The sequence below is a fragment of the Cinclus cinclus genome, chromosome 7, assembly GCF_963662255.1.
Source record: "Cinclus cinclus chromosome 7, bCinCin1.1, whole genome shotgun sequence".
NCBI classification, from domain to species: Eukaryota; Metazoa; Chordata; class Aves; order Passeriformes; family Cinclidae; genus Cinclus; species Cinclus cinclus.
The window spans coordinates 2,906,244-2,927,364 of record NC_085052.1 but is presented as its reverse complement, the minus strand read 5'-3'; the positions used below and the strand labels follow the sequence as shown (position 1 = coordinate 2,927,364).

Sequence of the window (21,121 nt, the reverse complement as noted above, 5' to 3'; positions counted from 1 at the left end):
ATAATTACATTGGTTAAGGTGGGGATGTATTTTGGATATATTGCTTTTATTTGTTGTTGTCCAATATAATGGTTCAGTCTCAGTTCACTGAATAACACATCTCTGCTCAGTGGGAGTTTGGGGAAATTCCTCATTTTCTTGGCTGTCACTGGCAGTTTTCTGTTCCTTCTTTGTGGCTGAAACAGGTGCCAAGTGATTGATCACTTCCTGCAGAATATCCTTGCTTTCACTTGGAGGAAGATTGCTGAAATAATACTGAGGTACCAGCTCTGCAAATCTGGGGAGGAAATCACACAAAACATTACTAATTTTAATTGAATTCTGAAATATTTGAGTAATTATTTCCAGACATATCTAAAAGAAGCTACAAAGATGATATTTCAACCCAAAACTCAGCAAGAATCCAAGATTATCTGCAAGATGTAGCAGGAGTTTGTGCTTTCAGTAGCCTTGCACTGAAAATCCTCAGCCTGCACTTGAGGTGCAATGCAATTCCCAGTGCTGCAGGCTGCACTGAATAGGAATTTCCCTGCTTTAGAGCAGAGTGGTTCAATACCACAATGAAAAAAGCTCTCCTATAAACATGGGAAATAAAAAAGATGAGAGATTAAGATGTATATTCTTTGTGTAAAGAGATTTTTGCAGAAGGAAGACTCTGGTCTCACCCTGAATCCATAAACAGTCCATGATTCAGCTGTCTGGGTACATACACCAAGTATGTTAAGAAAAGGATTTGCTGGAAAATAGGTTTTCAGGGACCAAAGCTGGATTCATGTGTGAGTACACTGTTCTTTTAACTCTGTTTTGAGTTTTTTCCGATGTATTTCACTTTGTAAGAAACTTTTTGCAGCTCATAATGTGGGCTTTTCCAATTGATTACAATTACAGAGGCAACTTGAGAATAGTGAGGGCCTGAAATCACGAATGTTGCCTTTTCATTCTTATTTATCCTCCCAGAGTGATGATTTTGTGGATTTAGGAGTGAAGGAGCAGTTGCATCACAGTTCACTTACAGATGGGGGGAGATCTCAGACACAACTCTGATGGAATTGCCCTCTGAGATGATGAACTCGTGGAATAAAACCCACTCTGGAATCCTCCTGGTGTTGTAGTAGGATGAGAAGGGATGGAGCTGGGCCACCTGTTTGTGTGCTAACATCAAGTAGTTCCCTGAGCCATCCACATCACGAGCAATCTAAAAAAAAAAAAAAAAGCAATGTGGAGGGTTATCCATTATTTAATTGATCCGTGCCTACTAAATGTAAACCAGAAATTAAACTTTCCTTCAGATACTTTCAACTGGAACCTCTTTCCAAGTTTGTGTGGGAAAGTTTGGGACTGGATACCATGAAATGAGACTTTAAAAAAATGTTGATCTGTATATTTGAAAGGAAGATGCAATAAATAAGTACAAAAGTATCAGAGTTTGGCTTTGAAGGGTCTGTGTGAATATACACAGATATATATACACATGTATTCTTTAACATAGGCACTTTTTATAGTGTGTTAAATGCAATGTGTCAGGCCGTGAAAGGTGCACTTGGGAGAGGTCATTTTTGTGTTGAGAAGGAGCACAGGGATGTGAAGGAAAGCCTGGGGACTCGAGTGCCAGAAAATCAATCTAGTTTACTTTTTAAATTACAGTAGGAATGCCTTCCTGAGACGAGGCAAGCTGTCTGTTGTGCACATCTAAATATATCCAAGTCGTTTCTCTATTTCCAGGCAATTTTCACCTTCATAAAGGAAATAATTCCTGAGAGAATATTGCAAGTTCAAGAGGTTTTGTTTTTTTTTTTTTGAGCTGAAGGAGTTCTTTGAGTGAAAGGCATATTGGCAGTTTTCTTACTGCTGTGGAGAGTGTGAACTCCATGCAGTGAGAGATGAACCCCAGAGAAAAGGCTGAAATGGGCAGAAGTGTTTGATACACTGGGAAAAAATTACTTTTATCCTTTCTGGTGATCAAGAGATTTCACTAAAGAACTTAAATTCTCTGAAAGCATTCTACATAATTTAACAGTGCAGGAAGATGAAACCACAGTGTTTTTCCTTACATGCATGAAGTAACCAGATAAAAGAGCTTTCTTAACGCTTAGTAGATTTTCTTCTGATCCAAAGTCTGGTTCTGAAATGGGAAGTTCAATACGCTTCATAATCCCCACCAGCTCGGCTCGGATCATCTCTGCCATGCTCAGAGCAGAGCAGCTCAGGAAATAATCACGGCACCATTTCTCAGGGCTGAAGTCTGGGGGGGGAAAAACAATGTTTTGGCTTAAAGCAGAATCTCCCTGATGCATGCAATCCACAGAGGTGCTGCTCTGGGAATGAAATGCTCTTGCACTGCTGCAGATGATGTTCAAAATTCTGGTAACGAGCCATACAGACAGCTTGGGCTCAGCTCTCAAAGTATGTGGGCAATACTTGATATCCTCACTTAGTTTTATAGAATTGCAGCTATTTCTTTCTGAATGAGATCCCTTCTTTGCTCTAAGTAAAGCTTCCCAAAGAGTAAGTAGCAATTCTGTTTTTCAGGCCTTGTGGATTTAGGCCAGGATATGGAGCTGAAATCACACCTCTAGTGCTGGTGCTGATCCTGCATTCTGGTAAAGGACTGGTTCTACTGGAACTCCTTTCAGCATTCCGCATGACTGAACAGGAAACAATCCTGCTTTCCTGTCTCAAGTTTTTACTCAGTGTGTGCAAATTTATCCCTCTGCTGTCTGAGCACTGGGCTTGGGCTAAATAAACCAGGGCAGGATGTTTGAGAGCTGGAAAATGCAGTGAAGAGCTTCTGCTGCTCTGCACTCTGTCTTTTATTTCTGTTCCTGCAACTGTGCACTTTACTACTTTCCATTTTCCCTTAAATTTTCTTTTCAGTTCACAGCTATCAAAAACCCACCAGAATTGTTGGGGGGCTGTTAGGGGAATTGAGGCTCTCCTCACCAGCTTTTATTCATCCTAAACTTGGATTTTGTGCTTCTCCAGCAGGAACCATCAATCTGGTTTTGCACAGTGTCAGTTCAGAGGACAGTTGGAATAGTGGTTATGGATCCCTGTTGGGTGAGAGATGCTGTCCTAGGACGTTTTAAATTAATTATTAAATTAATATTCATCAGCAGTAGCTATTCCCATAGGTTTCTGCCAGCATATGAGCAATTCTAGGAAGGAATCACCAGATTTTTGGGTTTGTTGTTTCCAAACTGGCCCCAGAGTGCTCGATTTTGGCTGGGGCACACTTGCCTGGCTGTGTGGGGTTGGCAGTGGCTGCCTTGAAGGAATTGAAGATGTTGATGAGGGTGCAGTGGTCTCCTGCAGGGTGGGAGAAGCGGCGCCAGCGGCTCCGAGCGATCTCCTCTGTGCCAGGAGGGGCCTGCAGGAAGCAGCTGGGAGCTGAGCAAAAAAACCCAGTGGTGAAAACAGAGGTGCACGCACAAAGCCCCACTGGTATTTTGGGGTTTTTCATTCCCCAGTTGCCTTTAACCCCCAGTATTGGATTACTGTTGAAGAACTGAACCTACTGCATTCATTAAGGGTTTATTTTTGTGTCCTTCAAGTCTGGTTTAGTTAATGTGTGTTGCAAACACAAAAGAGCAGCTTTCTCCCAGGCTGATGCCAAAAAAACCTTACTAATGTCACAACCTAATTTAGTCAGAATCCAAATGGTTTCCTTATTATAAAAAGACGTCTTTTGATTTAATGGCTTAATTTGCCCCTCTGTTGAAATTTGTGTTTTCCAACGCATTTTACTTTTGTGTCTTTTGAGATGGTTGAGCTTTTCCAAAATTGAATTATGCCTATCCTCATTAATTCACATTTGTTATATGTACTTAAAAAAAAAAAAACCAACCAAAAAAACCCCAAAAAACTATCACAAGTTAAAAATCGATCAAGTTTGGCCATAAAAAGTTGTCCTACAAGGTGAACAATTCATGCAGCTTGATATCCTGTGGTTCACGTGTTTGCTGCCCAAGACTCCAAGGTCATGTCAGTTTTATAAAATATTTGAAGTAGAGAGACAATATCACAAAGTAATTATTTGTAGGTAAAGAATCCAATCTGTAACAAATGTAGATTAATATAATGAAGGGATACTTTTTGAAGGGATATTTCTGACAAAAGGGAGGAAGCCAATGGGCAGCTGAAGCCTGGAAATGGAATTCTCTGAGAGAATTCTTTACTTAGCTTTCATCGTATCCTTACAGTTAAGACTTGAACAGCCAAATACGTTAATTTACTTGAAATAAGCAGGATGAGAAAAACAAAACTTTGCTTCTGTGGACAGATTTGGAGAGAGTCTGGATTGGGCAGGTGGCACAAGGCCTGCAGGGAGAGCTGATCCAGGAGTACCTGTGACCATGGCTGCAATGGTGAGCATCTCATCCACACACTCAAATTCACACGAAGCCAGCAGTGACTTGGACAGCTGAGGATCCAGGGGGAATTCGGACATAATAATCCCAAATTCAGAGAGGTTTCCATTGTTATCCAGTGCTGCCAGATAATCCAGATCTTCCAAAGCCTGCATCAGGCTTTCAGGAGCTAAGGAAAAGGGAAGAGAATTCCAGTTCTTGAGAATGGAATAATGTCTGAATTCTCATTATATTTCAGCCGTGGAAAAATTATACTTATTTTATTTGACAGTGATTAAGCACAAAAAGTAATGGATGAATGAAAGGCTGAGAAAATTCTGGAGGAAGAAAATAAGAGGTAACAATCATAGAACTGCAAATCACTTTGTTGATACTTTTTATGTCAGAATGGTTTTTTGTCCCAGACAAAATCCTCAGTAGTGGATTTTGAGGACACAATCCTCAATAGTGTTTCAGCCCCTAGACTCTGTCAAAACTGCTCCGTTATTGGCAGTTTTCAGGTGGGTTTTTTGTGTTCATTCTTTTTCAAGAGGGGTGGTCACATTTGAGGGATGCTGAGATAACAGGTCTAGGAAAATCTTTTTTAACCAGAGGAGATATTCTGATATTTACAGAAGTTATAACTGTTATTCTTGCAGGTATTTGGAGTTCTCTTAGTTGCCTTTTTAATAATTATACTTCTTTACATAGGTTCTCATGATACCAGGACAAAAATGGGAATGTAGTAAAAGAAAATCTTTCCCTAGAAACTGGCTGTACTTTCTCACTCCACAAAATTCAGTGTTCAGTTTTCTCTTATATGTGGGTTATAACTTCCTTACAACCTCCATAGATAGAAGTGGGAACAGTGAGGCAGCAAAAATAATGAGAGAATATAGGAAAATGTCCTGAGAGGACAGGATTAAGCAAATCAACACTTAAAATTAGAACTTGAGCAGGTCTGTAGGAAATCTGATGGTGGTGAAAGGAGGTCAAACAAGCATAGAAGAGTTTTATATGGCTCCAGTTCTGGGGGTTGAGAGAGGGAACCTCAAGTTGAAGTTGTTGGGCCTACACTCCAAAAAATTATAGCCAGAGCATGAAAGACACAGGTGGAAATTTGGGAACTCCTGGAGAGTGAAGGTTCTTGAAAGGTTCTTTCCTCCCAGCTCTTTTCCAAGGTAGATTTCTCTTCCAGGTTATATTGAATGGTCAATATTTTTCATGGGTACCAGTTCATTTATATTCACCAGTGCTCTTCAAGCACTGCAGCAACTTTCTCCTGACTCCAGCCCCAGGATCTGGTTGATATTTTCTCAGTTTTATGGGTAACAAGTTAAACTCCAGTTCCCTTGATGCTGGTGGCAGAAATTCCACTGCAGCAGGACTTGGCCTCATCCCCAGCCCTGGGAAGCTGCACTGGCCATTTATCAGCTTCTGTCAGTCTGTATATTAATGGGAAAAAAATTCCTAAATAAATAACCAGACCACAAGCACAGCTGCCCACACAGGCAGGGGGTGTATTTGCACTTGGATCTTCATTAGTAGATGACTAGAAATAATTTCTTACATTCATTAAGAGTGGGAATGTGCATGGCAGCACCAAGACTAAAAGAAAAGCAAGGATATAATTAGCTGCTAGGTCACATTTAGCCACAATTTCCCACACATTCTGCAAGTAAATCTTGAGATCAGGTTTTGACTTCATTGGCAGTGAACTGTTTATTGCCATCTCTCTGTAATTAAGTACTTATAGTCATGGAAAAAGTAATGGGAAGCAAACAAGCACTTGCTGTTTTTAATCTCATTCTGTTATGTCTGAAGGGGAAAAATGATTTATTAATCCCCCTTACAAGAACTTTTCCAGAATTCCTCCAGCATCTAAATCTGCTAATGTGACTTCAGTTAAGTTTAAAACACCCAGTTTTCAGACAAATTCTCTCAGGAACCTGTAAATTCCTTTTCAAACTGTGGACTTGCTTCATTTCAATCTCAGAGTTCTTCCCTCTGCCTGTGCAATTTTATCTAGAAAGGGAATTTATTATAAGAAATGTGAGGTTAAATGGGATAAACGATGAGCCCTTGCAAAAGCTGAAGCATCTGAGAAGAAAATAGGAGTTTAAAAGAAATGAGAAGTAGCAGCTGATGATGAATACAAGTCAGTGACAGGAAATACAAATCAGTAATTGAAAATACAGGGAGAGTAAAAGGGTCATTCAGATGTGTAGTAATTACTAGGAGATCATAGAAAGCTATTTTCCAGAAGTCAACAAAGTAGTTTGTGCTAGAGCTCACAAAATACATGATTATATGGCAGTCAATTTCAACCCCCTGATAGCATCAGTAATTTGCATTTTTATGCCCTAGAGTTAGTTGTCTTGAGATTTATAAGCACAAATTACTTCCCTGTCTTGCTATGAGTATTCTGGGGGAAAAAAAAATATTCCTGGAGTTTCATTGCTCTAGAAAGGAAAACACAGTAAAGGTGGGTTAGGGCAGGTAAAAGAACAGTAAAAAAAAACAAAAATAAAAATAACAGAGTAGGGCTTTTTAGGGCTTCTTGCCAGCACCAGCCACTGCTGCCTTGAGGTGTGAACCACGAGGATTTGTGACTCCTCTGCTGCTTTCACAGGAGCGAAGTTAAAAAAACCTCTCAAGATGTGTCTTGTGCTTTCAACAAGAAACTGTCACATCCCTGGAATTTTGAAAGGTATTTCCTAATCTGATATTTTCTTTCCCTGCTCTGTGTTCTTTGGCTGCTCAAGACTGGGTTGTTCTGGACTAATTTCAGGAAATCTGACCAGTTTAATGTAAATACAGATCCTGCCTTTGATCCTTCTTAGGCTTAGTAAAGCAAATATATAACTTAATGTTATTGTTAGCACTGGAAACGTTTATCTGAGAGTTTCAAGCTACTTAAAATTACATTCTTGGCTTCATATTTTGGGAACTTTGGTGTGAACAGAGTAAATTCTGCCTCTAAAGGCAAGTACACCTGTAGTCTTCAGTGCCACATTCCATATGGCAGAGATGCAAGTGCTCAAGGTGGGAGCAAACAAGTTCAAAAGAATTATCTTGTTGCATTAGGAAGCAAGTGATTTAGGGATTTGGTCAAAGTTCTGTAGTAAGTGGATATTAGGGATAGGAATGAAACTTAATTTTTGTGATTTTTAATAGTCCATTTTACTGCTCTCTTGTGTTCTCTGGGAGATCCACAGCTCCTGTGTTCTGGTCTCCTACTCTGCAAATGCTGAGTATGTAAAATACCTTTTTTGATAGATCTTTTCCTTCCATAGGAATAACTTTAAAAGTTAGAGCTGTCATGGATGTCAGGTGAAGGGATGTTGTCTTTAAAGAGCTGATGCTCTGCCTGGCACAGCACAGGTTGTGCAGGTTCTGTTGGGGGGAACAGCAGAAAGAACTGCCAAAGTGACTACTGCAGGGAGAACAGTCCTGGGGAATGGTGTTTGCTGCTCCTGGTTTCTGACATTGCTCCTTGGACAGCAGACTGAAAGGATGGAGGAGTCTACGCCAAGTTTTCCTCAAATTATGCCAAGATTTTTCTTCTGCAAGCGCAAATTTCTCTGTGCAGGTTTCCTCCTGATTCTCTTTTCCCCCCTGTACCTTCTGAGTCAGGATTTTTTATGTGTCTGATTTGCTCTGAAGCCACCAGTTCTAGAACTATTATTTTGAAATTATAGTTGATCATTAAAAATTACTTTCCCAATCTGTTCTTTTGCAACCTTTCCATTCCCCCTCATGCTGCTTCATCACTCCTCCAGGCTGGCTGGTGATGGTCCCTGCTGTGCTTTTCTGCCAGCCAGGATGGGGCCTGACCTGCCTTGGCCTGACAGAATATACTGAATAATGTCTGCACACATCATTTAATTGATGAAATCCAGAATTTAAAGCATCAAGGAATTAACAAGTAAATTTAAGATAGTAAATCTGCCCTGAAGTGATCTCTGTTGAGCAGACCTTAACAGTGCATTGAGTTTCTGTCTTTGACAGTCTCCAGTGAAAATATGCCAACAATTGATTCCTCTGAAACAACTTGAAATTATATAAATTTATACAACTCTTGTTAACAATTCTGGATTTTCTAGAAATATATTCTCCAGTGGGTTGTGAAAGCATAGCTCTCAAACGTCATGGTCATGACCATTGACACATCCTCTAATCTGAAAATTGTTCAGGGAAATTCTGAATGAATGCAGAATCTGCAAGTGCTTTCCCCTTGATTCTGCAGAGAAATTTGACATGGCTTCATCTTATAATGATTTGCTCAGTTTAAATAAGGATTTTCCAGTGATTTACAAAAGTACTCAGTGTTGCTGCAATCCATGGGACTGGAATTCTTTGGTTCCATTATAAACCCCAGTAAAGATCTAACTGATTAACTGATCAAGATGTAAACACATCCCTGTCCTAGGGGCACAGGAATCCCACTAATGCCCTTTGGAGCTGCAGTGCCAGATTCATTTTCCTCTGGCTCATGAATTCCAGAAAGGGGAGCAAGCTCTGCTGCATTTGCTCCTCTCGATTATGGCATGAATTAAATGCAGCAGCTGTAAGCCTGACATGTTTGTTGCTTTCATAATGCAGTAATGAGTCAGACTTCATCCAGGCTTTTATTTCTCCTCAAAGAGCAACAGAAAAAAAAATAATTTCTTGTGCACATTGCTGCTGAGCAGAAATAAAATGTTTTACTGATGTAATTTTTGCTTCTTATCTGCTGCATGTTCTCCATGTGCAGGAAACAGATTGAGAAGTACTTCTTGCTATGAATTTCAGTGTCCTCCTGATTTGTTTGTTCACCAGTTCACGCCTGTGTCTTACTCTGTCTTCTCAGTGAAAACTTGATTTTGTTTAGGAGGAATTCACCTAAAGCCCCTGAAGCCTCCCTCTGTTTCAACTGCAAAGACAAGGTGAGAATGTTTGTTGCACAAAAACAGTGCTGAGGAAAGCCTGTGGCACACAGGACATGCTGCAGTGTTTTTACTCCTTTTACTCAAAGGGAACTCAGCTCCCAGGAGGTGAAGATGGAGTGGTCAAACCCATGGCAGGGGCTTGGAATGGATGATCTCTAAGGTCCCTTCCAGCCCAAACCACTCTTGGTTGGTGTGCTCGAAAGGCTGATGTCTTTTGAGTTCTGTGAGTGGGTCTAAGACAAGAGCTGACTCTGACAAATTTCTCCCTTTGGTGTTCCAGTTTCTTTCAACGAATTTCACAGCAGGCACTTCAAACTCTGTGTTCTGACTGTGGGAGCTTTCCACTCCTCTCTGGAGGTTTGTGTAGGGATCAGTCCAAGTGCTGGGAGGAAAAAAGTTCACTGCCTGCTCCAAAGTGGAAAGGAAGCCAGTGTGTGTATCCTGGCTAAAGGAAGAGCTGGGCTGGGTCATTAAAGCTCTGTCTCAGGTGTTTAATTGTGTAAGGCAGGAAGCAGACATGGAAATTGTGCAGACTTTCTCCTCTCCTTTCAGAGCACTCCTGCAGTGCTTGTGGGATTTTTCCTTTGCTCAAGCAGTTTGTCCAGCATTGCTCCCACTGTTCAGAAATTCCTGAAATTATTCCATACCTGCACCTGACACTCTTGATCTGGTCAGCAAAAGTTTTGTCATATTTAATGTCCATCCAAGTAAAGCTAATTCATTCACTCATCAAATGCCTTTACAATTTTTTACACATCAGGACAATGCTTTCTTCAGCTCCATTATCCAAAAACACAGCCAAAACTTAGAATTCCTGCATCTGTGAAACCCTTGTGTGCCTCTAGCATTTCATTCGCTCTCAATGCTGTCCCTATTGTACCTTTAAATCCAAAAATGCTGAATGCTTTCCCTCATATAATTTTATTGATTCCTTCTACATTTCAAGACCAACTTCCTTCATATCCAGGAAAAGCACTAGTATATTTTAGGATTTTTTTAATAGTAAAAATACATTTTCAATTTGAGTGGGAGCAAACTGTATCCCATAAGTATTTTCCATGTGGATTTCATGGATTCAGCACAGGAGATGACACTCACAAGGCCAAAGTACACCAATTCTCACTGGTTTTGAATTAATTACCATCAGAATGGCCATGCTTTTTCCTATTTCTTTCAGGCATGCTTCTGCTAAACAGACACGCTTTATAAAAGTAGAATATTTTTTTCTTAAAACTTCTGCTTAACTATCTATTGTAACATCCAACAGTGAGAATTAGCACTTTATTACTGATTAATTACTGTGAACAACACACAGAAGAGATCATTCTGATTTTGTGTATGTGCTGGAGTAAAGGCAGGATAATATAAGAATTTTTCCTATTTGCACTGGAAAATTATGATGAATGAAGCCAGCAATCCCCAGCCAATGAAACCAGGGCTATTTCCCTCACTTTAATGGGTTTCAAAGAAACAGCAGAATCTGCAGAGGCACTTGGGTTTTGTGATAAGCCAGAACAGAGGAAAATATCCTTCTATAGGAAAAAAAACCCCTAAATTATGAAGTCAAGGGGAGAAAAAAGGCAAATTCCTTCACACTCTTACCTCAGAAATCAGTGTTCTCCCCGGCTAGTATTGAAAGTGCATTTAGGTTTATTTTATAAGGAACATTGTCCTTAAGGAGCAGGCCATTGTAAATTTGAGGTGGGAGATGCTGGAGGATAGGGAGGAAGCTAATTTCCTGCACACACATCCCCCAGGTAACAACAGTGGTTTATTTGGGTTGTAAACTTTTGATTAAAGGAATATATTCTGTAGGATATCCATACAATACCTTGTACAGCAGGGCACACATCTTATTTGTGATTTGCAGGAAAATAATATGGAACCTAGATGAGAAGATAGATAAGAATATTGATTTTCTTCTTTAACATTCCAATTCCATTCAGACACTTTATTGTCTCTTTTCTAAGTGCTGCTGAGCTGAGAACTGCTGTAGTAGGTAAGTGGGAAAAGCAGGGTGATATTAATACAAATCCTTAAATAAAAAAACCAGTCCTGTGAGTGACAGGGCAAAATTAACCTGGAAATAACTTCTAAAATAATAATACAAATATGACAAATTAGTGCATCCCCTTACCTGGGCTGCTGATGAAGTCACAGTGTGCAAAGCCTGCTATGTCCATCCTCTTCAGGAACAGGACCAAGCTGGTGAGGTTGGATTCCTGAACTTTAGCTGGAATTTGTGGCTTCATTTCCTTGTATGTAAATTCTTCAGGATACAAGCAGAATATTTTCCCTGGAAGAGAATTTAGGAAAATTACCTTTTTAAAATGCTTCTTCCTCACGTTGCCACATTGATTTTATTAATAATTTGAGCTAATGGATTTAAATTTTGAGCTAATATTTCTACCTGATGGAGACATGCCCAGAATTTGTTTATGCACCTCTGCTTGACTTTGGCTGATAGGCTGGGTTAGAACAGAGTCTGCTCTGATTCTAGGATTGTACACCTTTAAATGAAAGAGATATCAAGCATCAGATAAGTACACAAGGGCTGCAAAAATATGAATGGTCTGTACTGAATTTCTCTCTAGGTAATTTTACAGAAAGAGTAGCAAACAGTTTTAATTTCTTTTTGTTTCAGCAGCTTTGAAAGGAGAGCACTCAGCACCCTGACAAACTGACAGATGTTTTGCAGACACTCTACGTGTGCTCTGAGTTAAATGTCTGTTTTTTCCTTTTTTCCCCCAAAAAAATGAACCTTACCAAAAATGGTATCATCAAGAAAAACATTAAAAAAATATTATTTATTTCTTCCAGTGACAGAATCCCAGCATTTTCTGATAGCATTTTGTTCCCTAACTGCAGAGTTTTGCCCTATTACTGAAATTATATGAGATGAGGGCTGGATTAGAGATATATGTCATGCCATGTTTTATATATTTCTTCATTATGCTTTATTTTGATTAAGCTGATTCACTCACTGCTTTGGCCACAAGGCTGTAGTGTCCAGCAAGACCTAAACCTGCCTGGATAAGGCAGCTCTGTACTCCTGTCATCCGAGCCAACTCTATCTGCTTCAAGCAGGTTTTCATAAAAATAGATAAAATATCCTTCAGTGCAGGGCACGGATTTCTTTTCCTGCAGGTGAATTGCTGATGTATCCCAGCTGCAAGGCTCAGGTGGGATTCTGCTCTGCTCTGAACTTTTCCTGTTCCCTCCGTGCTCAGCTGACTTAGAGCCACAGACACTGAGTGGGAACTGGAACTGGTGAAGGAGGAAGAGCACAGGACTAAACAAAATCATTGAATTAAAGGCAAAAATTGCATCACTGATAGAGGTGATTTGGTAGATAACAGGACTGCTGGATCTGGTTTGTTCCCATTGATTTGCGTTTTAAATTCACAAAACTTTTAGTTTGTTGAAATGTACGTTGGGCTTCAAGTTACCACGGGAGTGAAATTCATTTCTGTTATCCAAGAAAACTGCAGTTGTAGGAATAAGTTTAAGAAATAAACATGGTCTAATTGAAAACTGCTTTTAGGCTCTTCTTCCTTACACACAAAACTGAAATATTTTTTTCACTTGCCTTGAGACTGAGTTAGTTTATAATTCCAGCTAAAAACCTTTTAAAATGACAGATTTTTGCAATGAACCCTTAACAACTTTCAAGGCCCAATATATATATATATGTATGTATGTATATATAATATATGTGTATATATATATACATACATACATGCATACATACACATGTATATTTTTTTTTTTTTTTTTGCAGCTGCCCTAATCCTTCCCAGGGTGGAAAACAAGAAATGAGGCCAAACTTAGAATGAAAAGTTAAGTATTAATTTTTAAAAATTCAGTATTTGGAGGTACTTGGATGGGAACACATGTCCAGGGGGAGCACAAGGGGCTTGAAAAAACAGAGATTCCCTATATGAGCAATTACTAAGTCATTAAATGAGGGATGAAAATAATCTCTTAAACCAGGAGATCTGGTAATAGGTGCCTAAGAAGTGATTGTATTTTGCTTTATGTATAAAATACTGACGAGAGATTTATGACTGATAGGCTAGAACTCAAGTGAGATGTATTTTGCAAACAATCTGTCATTGGTTTGGTGCCCAAATGAGTGACAGTTTCAACTGGAAGCATTCATCTGGCTCTAGAAACTTAAAAGAAATCCAATTTCTGATTAAACTTGGGAAGTAATTGTGGTTTCTTGCTTGGTTTTCACATGAGATGTCCATGAAAATTATTTAAATTCTAGTAATTTATATGTTAAAAATAGCATAGAACCTGTGCTGTGAAAGCAGAGAAAAACATGTGATCCTCTAAAGAGTATTTGCATTAATCTGAGCTGCACAATTCCCTTTCCCCTGCCCTGAAAAAGCCCTTTTGCAGAGTTTATTTTTGACAAAGTGCTTCTGGTTCCCTTCACTGACCTTTCTTTTCTCCACACCCACATCGATGACAAAAGTCAAGTTTTTAGTCCAGATCAAAGATTCTCCAGAGCTGGTGGTGAGTAGCACTTTCCTCCTGTATTTTTTGCAGCATTTCTGCTTGTCTTGAGTTAATTTGGGAGTCAGCTCTTGTTTAGTGGGGTATAAAGGGATGGGGATGAGTTCTCCAAGGTCAGGGTTTAAACTGGATTGTTTCTGTCTGATCATCTGATAAGCTTTTTCAATTTCCTGTAATCAAGAGAAATATAATTTTTTTCCTCATGAAATTATTATATTCTTAATCCCATTACAACACCTTAAATGATAAAAATATGCAGAAACCTCCCTACTGTCCCTTAATTATTATATTTAAAGAGATATAGGTATTGTAAAGGTTTGAATTTTTCCCCCTAATGATTAGTAAACTCTATAAAGATGTAATAAAGTCAATAAAATGTCCCTATCTTGTGTTGATGGAACATCACCTTCAAAATAATTCACAGATCCAGAGGCTGGATATGAATTGTAAAAGCTTTTTGTTGTTTTAGTGTTTTGTTGTTGGGGGGGTTAATAAGAAGCCATTTATGTCCTGCACAGTTTTTTGAAAGGCTCACAAAAATAATTCATGGGCTTGCTCAGTCTGAAAGGGAATTTTTTTAAAAGCATTTTTATTAGCAAACGTTTTGCAAAATTGAAAAGGCAGACTGAGTTTCTCTTTGAGAGTGACACCACATTTCCAGTAGTTATAGGTTGAAAGTGCTCTATAAAAGTTGTTATAAAGATACAAGAGTGACATCTAATAGCAAGGCTGGCAGCAGGGCAGCTCATAAATCCTGATGTTCTTGGTTAATTCATATTTTTGTTTAGTTTAAAAGACACTTGAGTGCTTGGGAACAGCGAACCATTACCAATATGAAACTTTAAATCAAAGTTAAACAAAATTCATGGGATGTTCTGGTTCGTAACGAGTGTTCTGTTCATTGTTAGAGAGAAAAATGACTGATCTCTTCTTGGCAAGAAAGAAATTCCTATTTTGATTTCGTGGGGGAGTTTACCTGTCAAATAACCCTTTTTAAGCAGAAATAAAATTTTCTTCCCCACCTTTTGAAATGGAAAGGGTGTGTTTTCTTTCTAACATTATCTATTGTAAATATGGGGACTAACACAGAGAATTCATTACTTTATAATTTGTAAAATTGGTGTCTATAAGGTTTAAAACTGATTGTTAACATTATTAAAAATGTTTCATACCCATCCCCCTTTTAACAGTGAAAAGCAGCAAACACTACCTGGGTAGTTCATGCTAAATTATCTTTCCTTTAAATGTCATTATTTCCTGGTGAGTTTGTTGTTCTAACGTAGATTTAATGAGACACAATGGAAGACTTGGGATCACTATCAAGGAAATAATCATAATAATCATAAATATTTTATTTATTTTTTTTTATTATTGTCAGATTTCTTTGACAGCTACAAAGGACATGCTGGTGCAGTGAATTTAGGGAATCACTGCTGTCTTCAGAGATTCAAAATGTCACTTATTTGGAATGGCCAAGCCCATGCAGATGCCTGGATTTTCTGTCACACCTCTGGAGTGATATTTTCCTCCCGCTGTAAGTGGTTGGGGAGAAGAATCCAAATGGAAAAATCCTCTTGGGAAGTTTAAGGTAAAAACACTCCTGTGCAGTAGGACATTGATGGAGACTGGAATGTGTTAAATCCCTGTCCTTGTGGCCTCTGCCCTCTGTGCTGCTTTTACAGCTTTTTGCATCACATAAAAGGATGGTGGCCTCTCTTTAAACCTACAGAAAAAAACATCTATTATCTACACAGTATTTATGTGTTATACTTTATGCATATAAACCACAGTGTTACGTATGCCATGACTTCTTTGAAGGAAAGCCCTGAAATTATAAAACCTGTTGGCACATCTGTTGTCATAGCTACTGGCAGCAAGATAATTCCAGGTCAGACAAAACCACACATTTCCTGATTAAAATCAGGAAGAGAGCAGCTTAATGACTTACCTGCTCACATGCCAGGAAGATGACGATGTCCCCCTTCTCCTTGGTGTGGTGGATGTCGAGGAGCAGCCTGAGAGCAGCCTGGAAGGGGTCCCTGTGGATGCTGCAGGAGAACACGGCCTCGGCGCGGTGCCTGCCCCGCGCTCGGACCACGGGCACGCTGCCACAGAAACCCTGCAGGCTGCTGCACATCTGGGGGGCAGTGAGGATCACCAGCCTCAGCTCTGCCCTGGCTGCCAGGACATCTTTCAGAAGGCCAAGCAGCGCATCTGTTGCCACGGTCCTTTCGTGCACATCATCCAGGACAATGACACCGTAAGAGTTCAGAAGGGGCGTGGACATCATTTCCCTCTGGAGCATCTCATCTGTGCAGTACCTGTGACACAGACACATAACACTCTACCGAGTTTCTTGCACTGTTATTGTAGGAAACTCGTTCAGTATCTTGGTTCTTTCTGTTCTAACAGGAAACTTTATAAGAACAGGGAGTGTTTTGTAGACACAGTCTCTGTTGCATATTTAAATCCTTCCTTAAATAGCTGCAAACCTGATGTGATTCAGTGACACAGTGGTGGAAAGGATGCTCCAGGCAAAAGCAGAAATACTTCTGCCCTGAAATAATCTGTTCATTTTCCATCACATGCCATAAACAATTCCTGAGCTAGGAATGAATCCTTTTGGGTGATAAGGTGCACTTGAGGCAGAGCCAGAACCGGGATGAACAATTAATTTCTACCATAAGGCCCTCCTCACTTCTATCTCTGCTGCTGACAGTTTCTTTAAAGGTTATTATTTTTGTTGAGTTGCTCAGCAAGACTTGGAATTTTTGAAGCAGGTTTGTGAGAGGAAGGGATTCATCTGCCTCCCAACAGGAGCAGCTACAGGAAGTTCTGCTGCAGGAGGAGTTTAAGGAGCTGTCCACAGAAAGAAAAAGGACAGGCGAAAGGAAGAGTGGTGGAAATTGATTTTCAGAAGTGGTGAGTATCCTCTTCTCCACTGGAAACCAGTGGCTGAGAAAAAAGCTTGTGGTCTAGATATGATAGTTTGTGCCTCTCGTATTAAGGAACCAGAGAAAATAATTCTCCTAACTTTCTGCAAGGCTCAAAAGCTTAATCCCTGTGTTGCTGCTGTCACCTCCCTGTACTTACTACATAAAGTACACTTCTTATCTCCCAAAAAATCCCCATGAATACTATTTTCCTCTTGTTGCTGGAAACTCTCTCTTTCTCCTAGACATGTTTTTTAATTGTATTTCAATTTTAGCTTTACTTTTGGAAAGATTAACCCATGTTCTCGTATGGTAATGAACACTCCTGTACTGGAAAACAGAAAATGAAAATGTAAAGGAAAAGAAAAAGAGGTCACTGAGGTGCTTAATGAAATTTTGCATGGACAGTAAACTTGCCCACTTAAATCTCTGCTACGATTTACCCCAGAATGCCTCCTTCAAACTTTTTAGTGCTTATTGATTAATCACAAAATCTCTGGAGAAGAGAGGGGAGAGCTCATCGCAATCTAACATTTCCATGTGAGGGAAAGAGGGGGGGCAGACATTGATCTGTGCTCTGTGGTGGCCAGGACTGAGGGAACGGCTGGAGTGATGTCAGGGAAGGTTTAGGGTTTGGGATTTCAGGGAAAGGTTCATCCCCAGAGGGTGCTGGCACTGCCCAGGCTCCCCAGGGAATGGGCACAGCCCCAGAGCTCCAGGAGTCTGGACATTCCCAGGGATGCCCAGGGTGGGATTGTTGGGGTGTCTGTGCAGGGACAGGAGCTGGGCTGGGTGATCCCTGCGGGTCACTTCTAACTCAGCGCACCTTGTGATTTTAAACCGACACGCAACTTTACAAAGCAGCTTTGACTTCTATTCACAAGACCTGCAGTGCTGTCAGCTGCCATCTTCTCCAGCCACACCTGGGCCCGAAGGCCTCCAAAGGCACCAACCTCAGGATGGTGTCAGCCGTGCAGCAGCTCTCCAAGGGCACGCAGTAGCCCACCTCGTGGCCCAGGCTGACGTCCATCTGGTCGGCCACGCGCAGGGCCAGCGCCACGGCGGCCTGGGCCAGCACCTGAGTGCACACCACACACCTGCGGGGCTGCACGGCCAGGCAGCGCTCGGCACACCACTGTGGCACCTGCAATTCCAGAGACACAGGGAATGAGAGCTGGGGCTGGTGAGCAGCAGCACTGCAATTCCAGAGACACGGGGAATGAGAGCTGGGGCTGGTGAGCAGCACCACTGCAATTCCAGAGACACAGGGAATGACAGCTGGGGCTGGTGAACAGCACCACTGCAATTCCAGAGACACGGGGAATGACAGCTGGGGCTGGTGAGCAGCACCACTGCAATTCCAGAGACACGGGGAATGAGAGCTGGGGCTGGTGAACAGCAGCACTGCAATTCCAGAGACACGGGGAATGAGAGCTGGGGCTGGTGAACAGCAGCACTGCAATTCCAGAGACACAGGGAATGAGAGCTGGGGCTGGTGAGCAGCACCACTGCAATTCCAGAGACACAGGGAATGACAGCTGGGGCTGGTGAGCAGCACCACTGCAATTCCAGAGACACGGGGAATGAGAGCTGGGGCTGGTGAACAGCAGCACTGCAATTCCAGAGACACGGGGAATGAGAGCTGGGGCTGGTGAACAGCAGCACTGCAATTCCAGAGACACGGGGAATGAGAGCTGGGGCTGGTGAACAGCAGCACTGCAATTCCAGAGACACAGGGAATGACAGCTGGAGCTGCTCAGCACTGCAATTCCCAATAACCATCACAATTCTTGCAGCAGTGTGGAACAGCGAGATCAAGCTGAGCGCTCGGTGCTTGCCTGCGCCGTGCGCGGGAATTAGCGAGGTCAACACTGGGAATTTCTTAAATTCACCACATGGATTTGAATGTTTATCTGGGAATTGCTCATCTGGACTCAGGCTGGTTGGAATTTGCTGCAGAAGGGGCAGAAGAGGCCTTTGGGGAGCCGGTGGCAGCAGGGTCACTACGGGCCCGTGCTGATGGATCCAACGGGGTCGCTGCGGTTCCTTGTGCTCAGGGCTGGCTCAGCAGCAAACCTGCTCCTGCTGTATCACACCCGTGGGAAACACAGCCCAGGGTTTCAAACTGACCAATGTCACACCAGTAGCTGTCATTTCAGGTGAATTACTCTGCAAATACATAACTGAAACGGAACTGCTCCAGGAACTTACACAGCAACTCCCTGATTTATCTATTCACATAACATCAGCACTGGAAAATATCCATGTGTTGTTGTTATGAGAAATGAAAATTGCATTATAAATGTTATTTTAATGGATGTATTAGGGTTCAAATCTTTAATTTAATCAACATCCAGACCTAGGTGCATCAGCCACATATAGTTTATTTCTTATAGTTATATGCATTTCTAGAAGTGTTTAAAAACCAACCAGCAATGTGCTACATCTTATTAAAGGTTCAATAAAAATTGCCTTGTTAAAGGACAATTTAAAAGCTAACATTTCTTAGCAAGAACTGTTGTTTAGTATTACACAAGTTTCTCTTGTGTAACTTACAGTTCAGTGCAAGGGGTAAAAACCTGGCACTCCAAAGTTATTTAGGTGTGAATCATTTTTATGGGAACATAGGAATTTTCAGGGAGAGGTGTGATGTCTCTAGTTCAATATGTGATCTCTAGAAGTGCCCAGCACTGAAGTCTGTAGGATATATGAGATGCCCTGCAACAGTGATTATCCTGCAGCTTTACCTGCAAGAAATTTTTCTCCTGATCCCAGTCATAAACAAGAATATTTTGGCTGATAGCATTTACTTGAAAATTCTTTTCTACTCACTGTGACAACAGACCTGGCTTGTTATATATAGTTACAGCAGAATTTCATAGTCCAGACTGACATTTGTGTACTTAGACTCAGCTGAGATCTTGGCTTCAGTGAGTTCTTTTAACATGAGCTTTATAAAGTAATTTTGTGCTGTTGGAGAAAACATTTGCTCCTGGCTGAAAGGAGGGAAAGACCATTATTTCTCCCCGAGAAGCAGCTGTGCAGATTTCAATCCTTCATTCCCTGGGAATTTTTTTCACTTTATCTTATGACAAATTCCCTGTGTTTCTTTCCTGATACAGCTCTAATCAGAACCAAAACACAAAGTAACTGCAAATTTTTTTTGAGTGCTTGAAGAAAGTTACTAAAATATGTAATATACTTTAAATCTGTATTTGACTGCATTAATCTTTATTCACCTTTTGTATTTCACTTTCTGTTTCTTGCCTTAATACATGGATTACAATAGTTATAGTGACTCTGAAATTCATACCTAATTAAATGTCCCAAAAATACATTCAAACCCCCCAGCCAAGTCTGTTGTACTGACCTGGGAGCTCTTGCCAGTCTTAGCATCTCCTGACACAATCACTATTTGATTATGAAGCAAACTTTCCATGAAAGTACTTTTTTCTTTCCATATTGGAAGCTCTTCTCTCTCTTTCATCAGTCTATAATAACGGGAGGAGTAAGGCAAGCCATCAAAAGGATTAAGCTCTAAATCTTCTCCACAGACAAGTATTTCCTCTTCATCCCCATCGCTGCCGTCGAGTAATTCTGAAAAGCAGTGGTTCTCTGGAGAAAAGGTTAAAAACTCCATTTTTCTTACATATATTATTCCCAGCAAAAGCACATTAGTGATGGAAGGAGTCCTTTGTGTGCTGATTGATCATTTTGGCCCCCTAAACCTGAACAAATCCATTTTTCCTCACTCCAGGATTAGTATTTCACAGCTCTTGGGTTTAAAAGTTCAGGCTCAGTGTCCAGCTGCCTGTGTGGTCTGCTAGACCCACTCTGGGTGGTTTAACATCCCCAGTGAGCCTCGAGAAAATATATTTTAAAAAAACAATCCCCCAAAACCTTCCAAATGGCAGCGATGAAACCAAAAAGAGAGGCTGAGCAGATTCTGCACTTGAGCATTGAGTCCAGCCTGTGAGTCCCAGGGTTTGCTCTGGTCCAGGCTGGGGAATAATTGGGAAGAGCAGCTGAGACTGACCTTTGTGGCTGCTGTGGGAGGCTCTGGTTGTGATTGCAGGGCTGGCATGTGGGAGCTAATCCCAGCACAAAGCCTGCACCCCTGGGTGCTGCAGCACTGGGCAGGGCTCTGCCTTTGTGCTCTGTGCAGGGCTTTAGCCAGGCAGAGGGGCAAAGACTCTTTTTATGCACTCTGTGGATGAGCCCAGAGGCTTTAATAGCTTTTTCCAAAGTTAAAACACACTTAAAACATGAAAAAAATCCCAGAGTGATGCCAGTTCTAATCCTTCAAGGGCACCAGAAGAGGCCTTGGAAGGTGGTGGAAGAAAAACATTACTGATGTAAAGCAACTCCAACTCGGAGGACTCAAAAG

The 21,121-nt window shown here is 41.0% G+C and overlaps 1 protein-coding gene across 1 annotated transcript; it reads right to left on the bottom strand.

The window, feature by feature from the left end:
- Window positions 1–17: 17 nt before the first annotated feature.
- Window positions 18–20,374, bottom strand: DHX32 (DEAH-box helicase 32 (putative)). Its single transcript, XM_062496065.1, has 11 exons — window positions 20,105–20,374; window positions 17,688–17,878; window positions 15,750–16,122; window positions 13,726–13,971; window positions 11,688–11,787; window positions 11,415–11,573; window positions 4,345–4,536; window positions 3,238–3,387; window positions 2,052–2,242; window positions 1,014–1,195; window positions 18–277 (listed from the first exon to the last, which is right to left on the bottom strand). Exons 1-11 carry the CDS (start codon window positions 20,372–20,374, stop codon window positions 85–87), a joined length of 2,247 nt encoding a protein of 748 aa, XP_062352049.1. The 3' UTR covers window positions 18–84.
- Window positions 20,375–21,121: the final 747 nt, after the last annotated feature.

Coding starts and splice junctions, on each gene's coding strand:
- DHX32 (XM_062496065.1), bottom strand. CDS start 20,374: ATGGAGTTTTTAACCTTTTCTCCAGAGAACCACTGCTTTTCAGAATTA. Junction 13,972..15,749: donor TCTTCCTGGCATGTGAGCAG/GTAAGTCATTAA, acceptor TCTTGATTACAG/GAAATTGAAAAAGCTTATCA. Junction 3,388..4,344: donor CATTGCAGCCATGGTCACAG/GTACTCCTGGAT, acceptor TTTTTTGCTCAG/CTCCCAGCTGCTTCCTGCAG.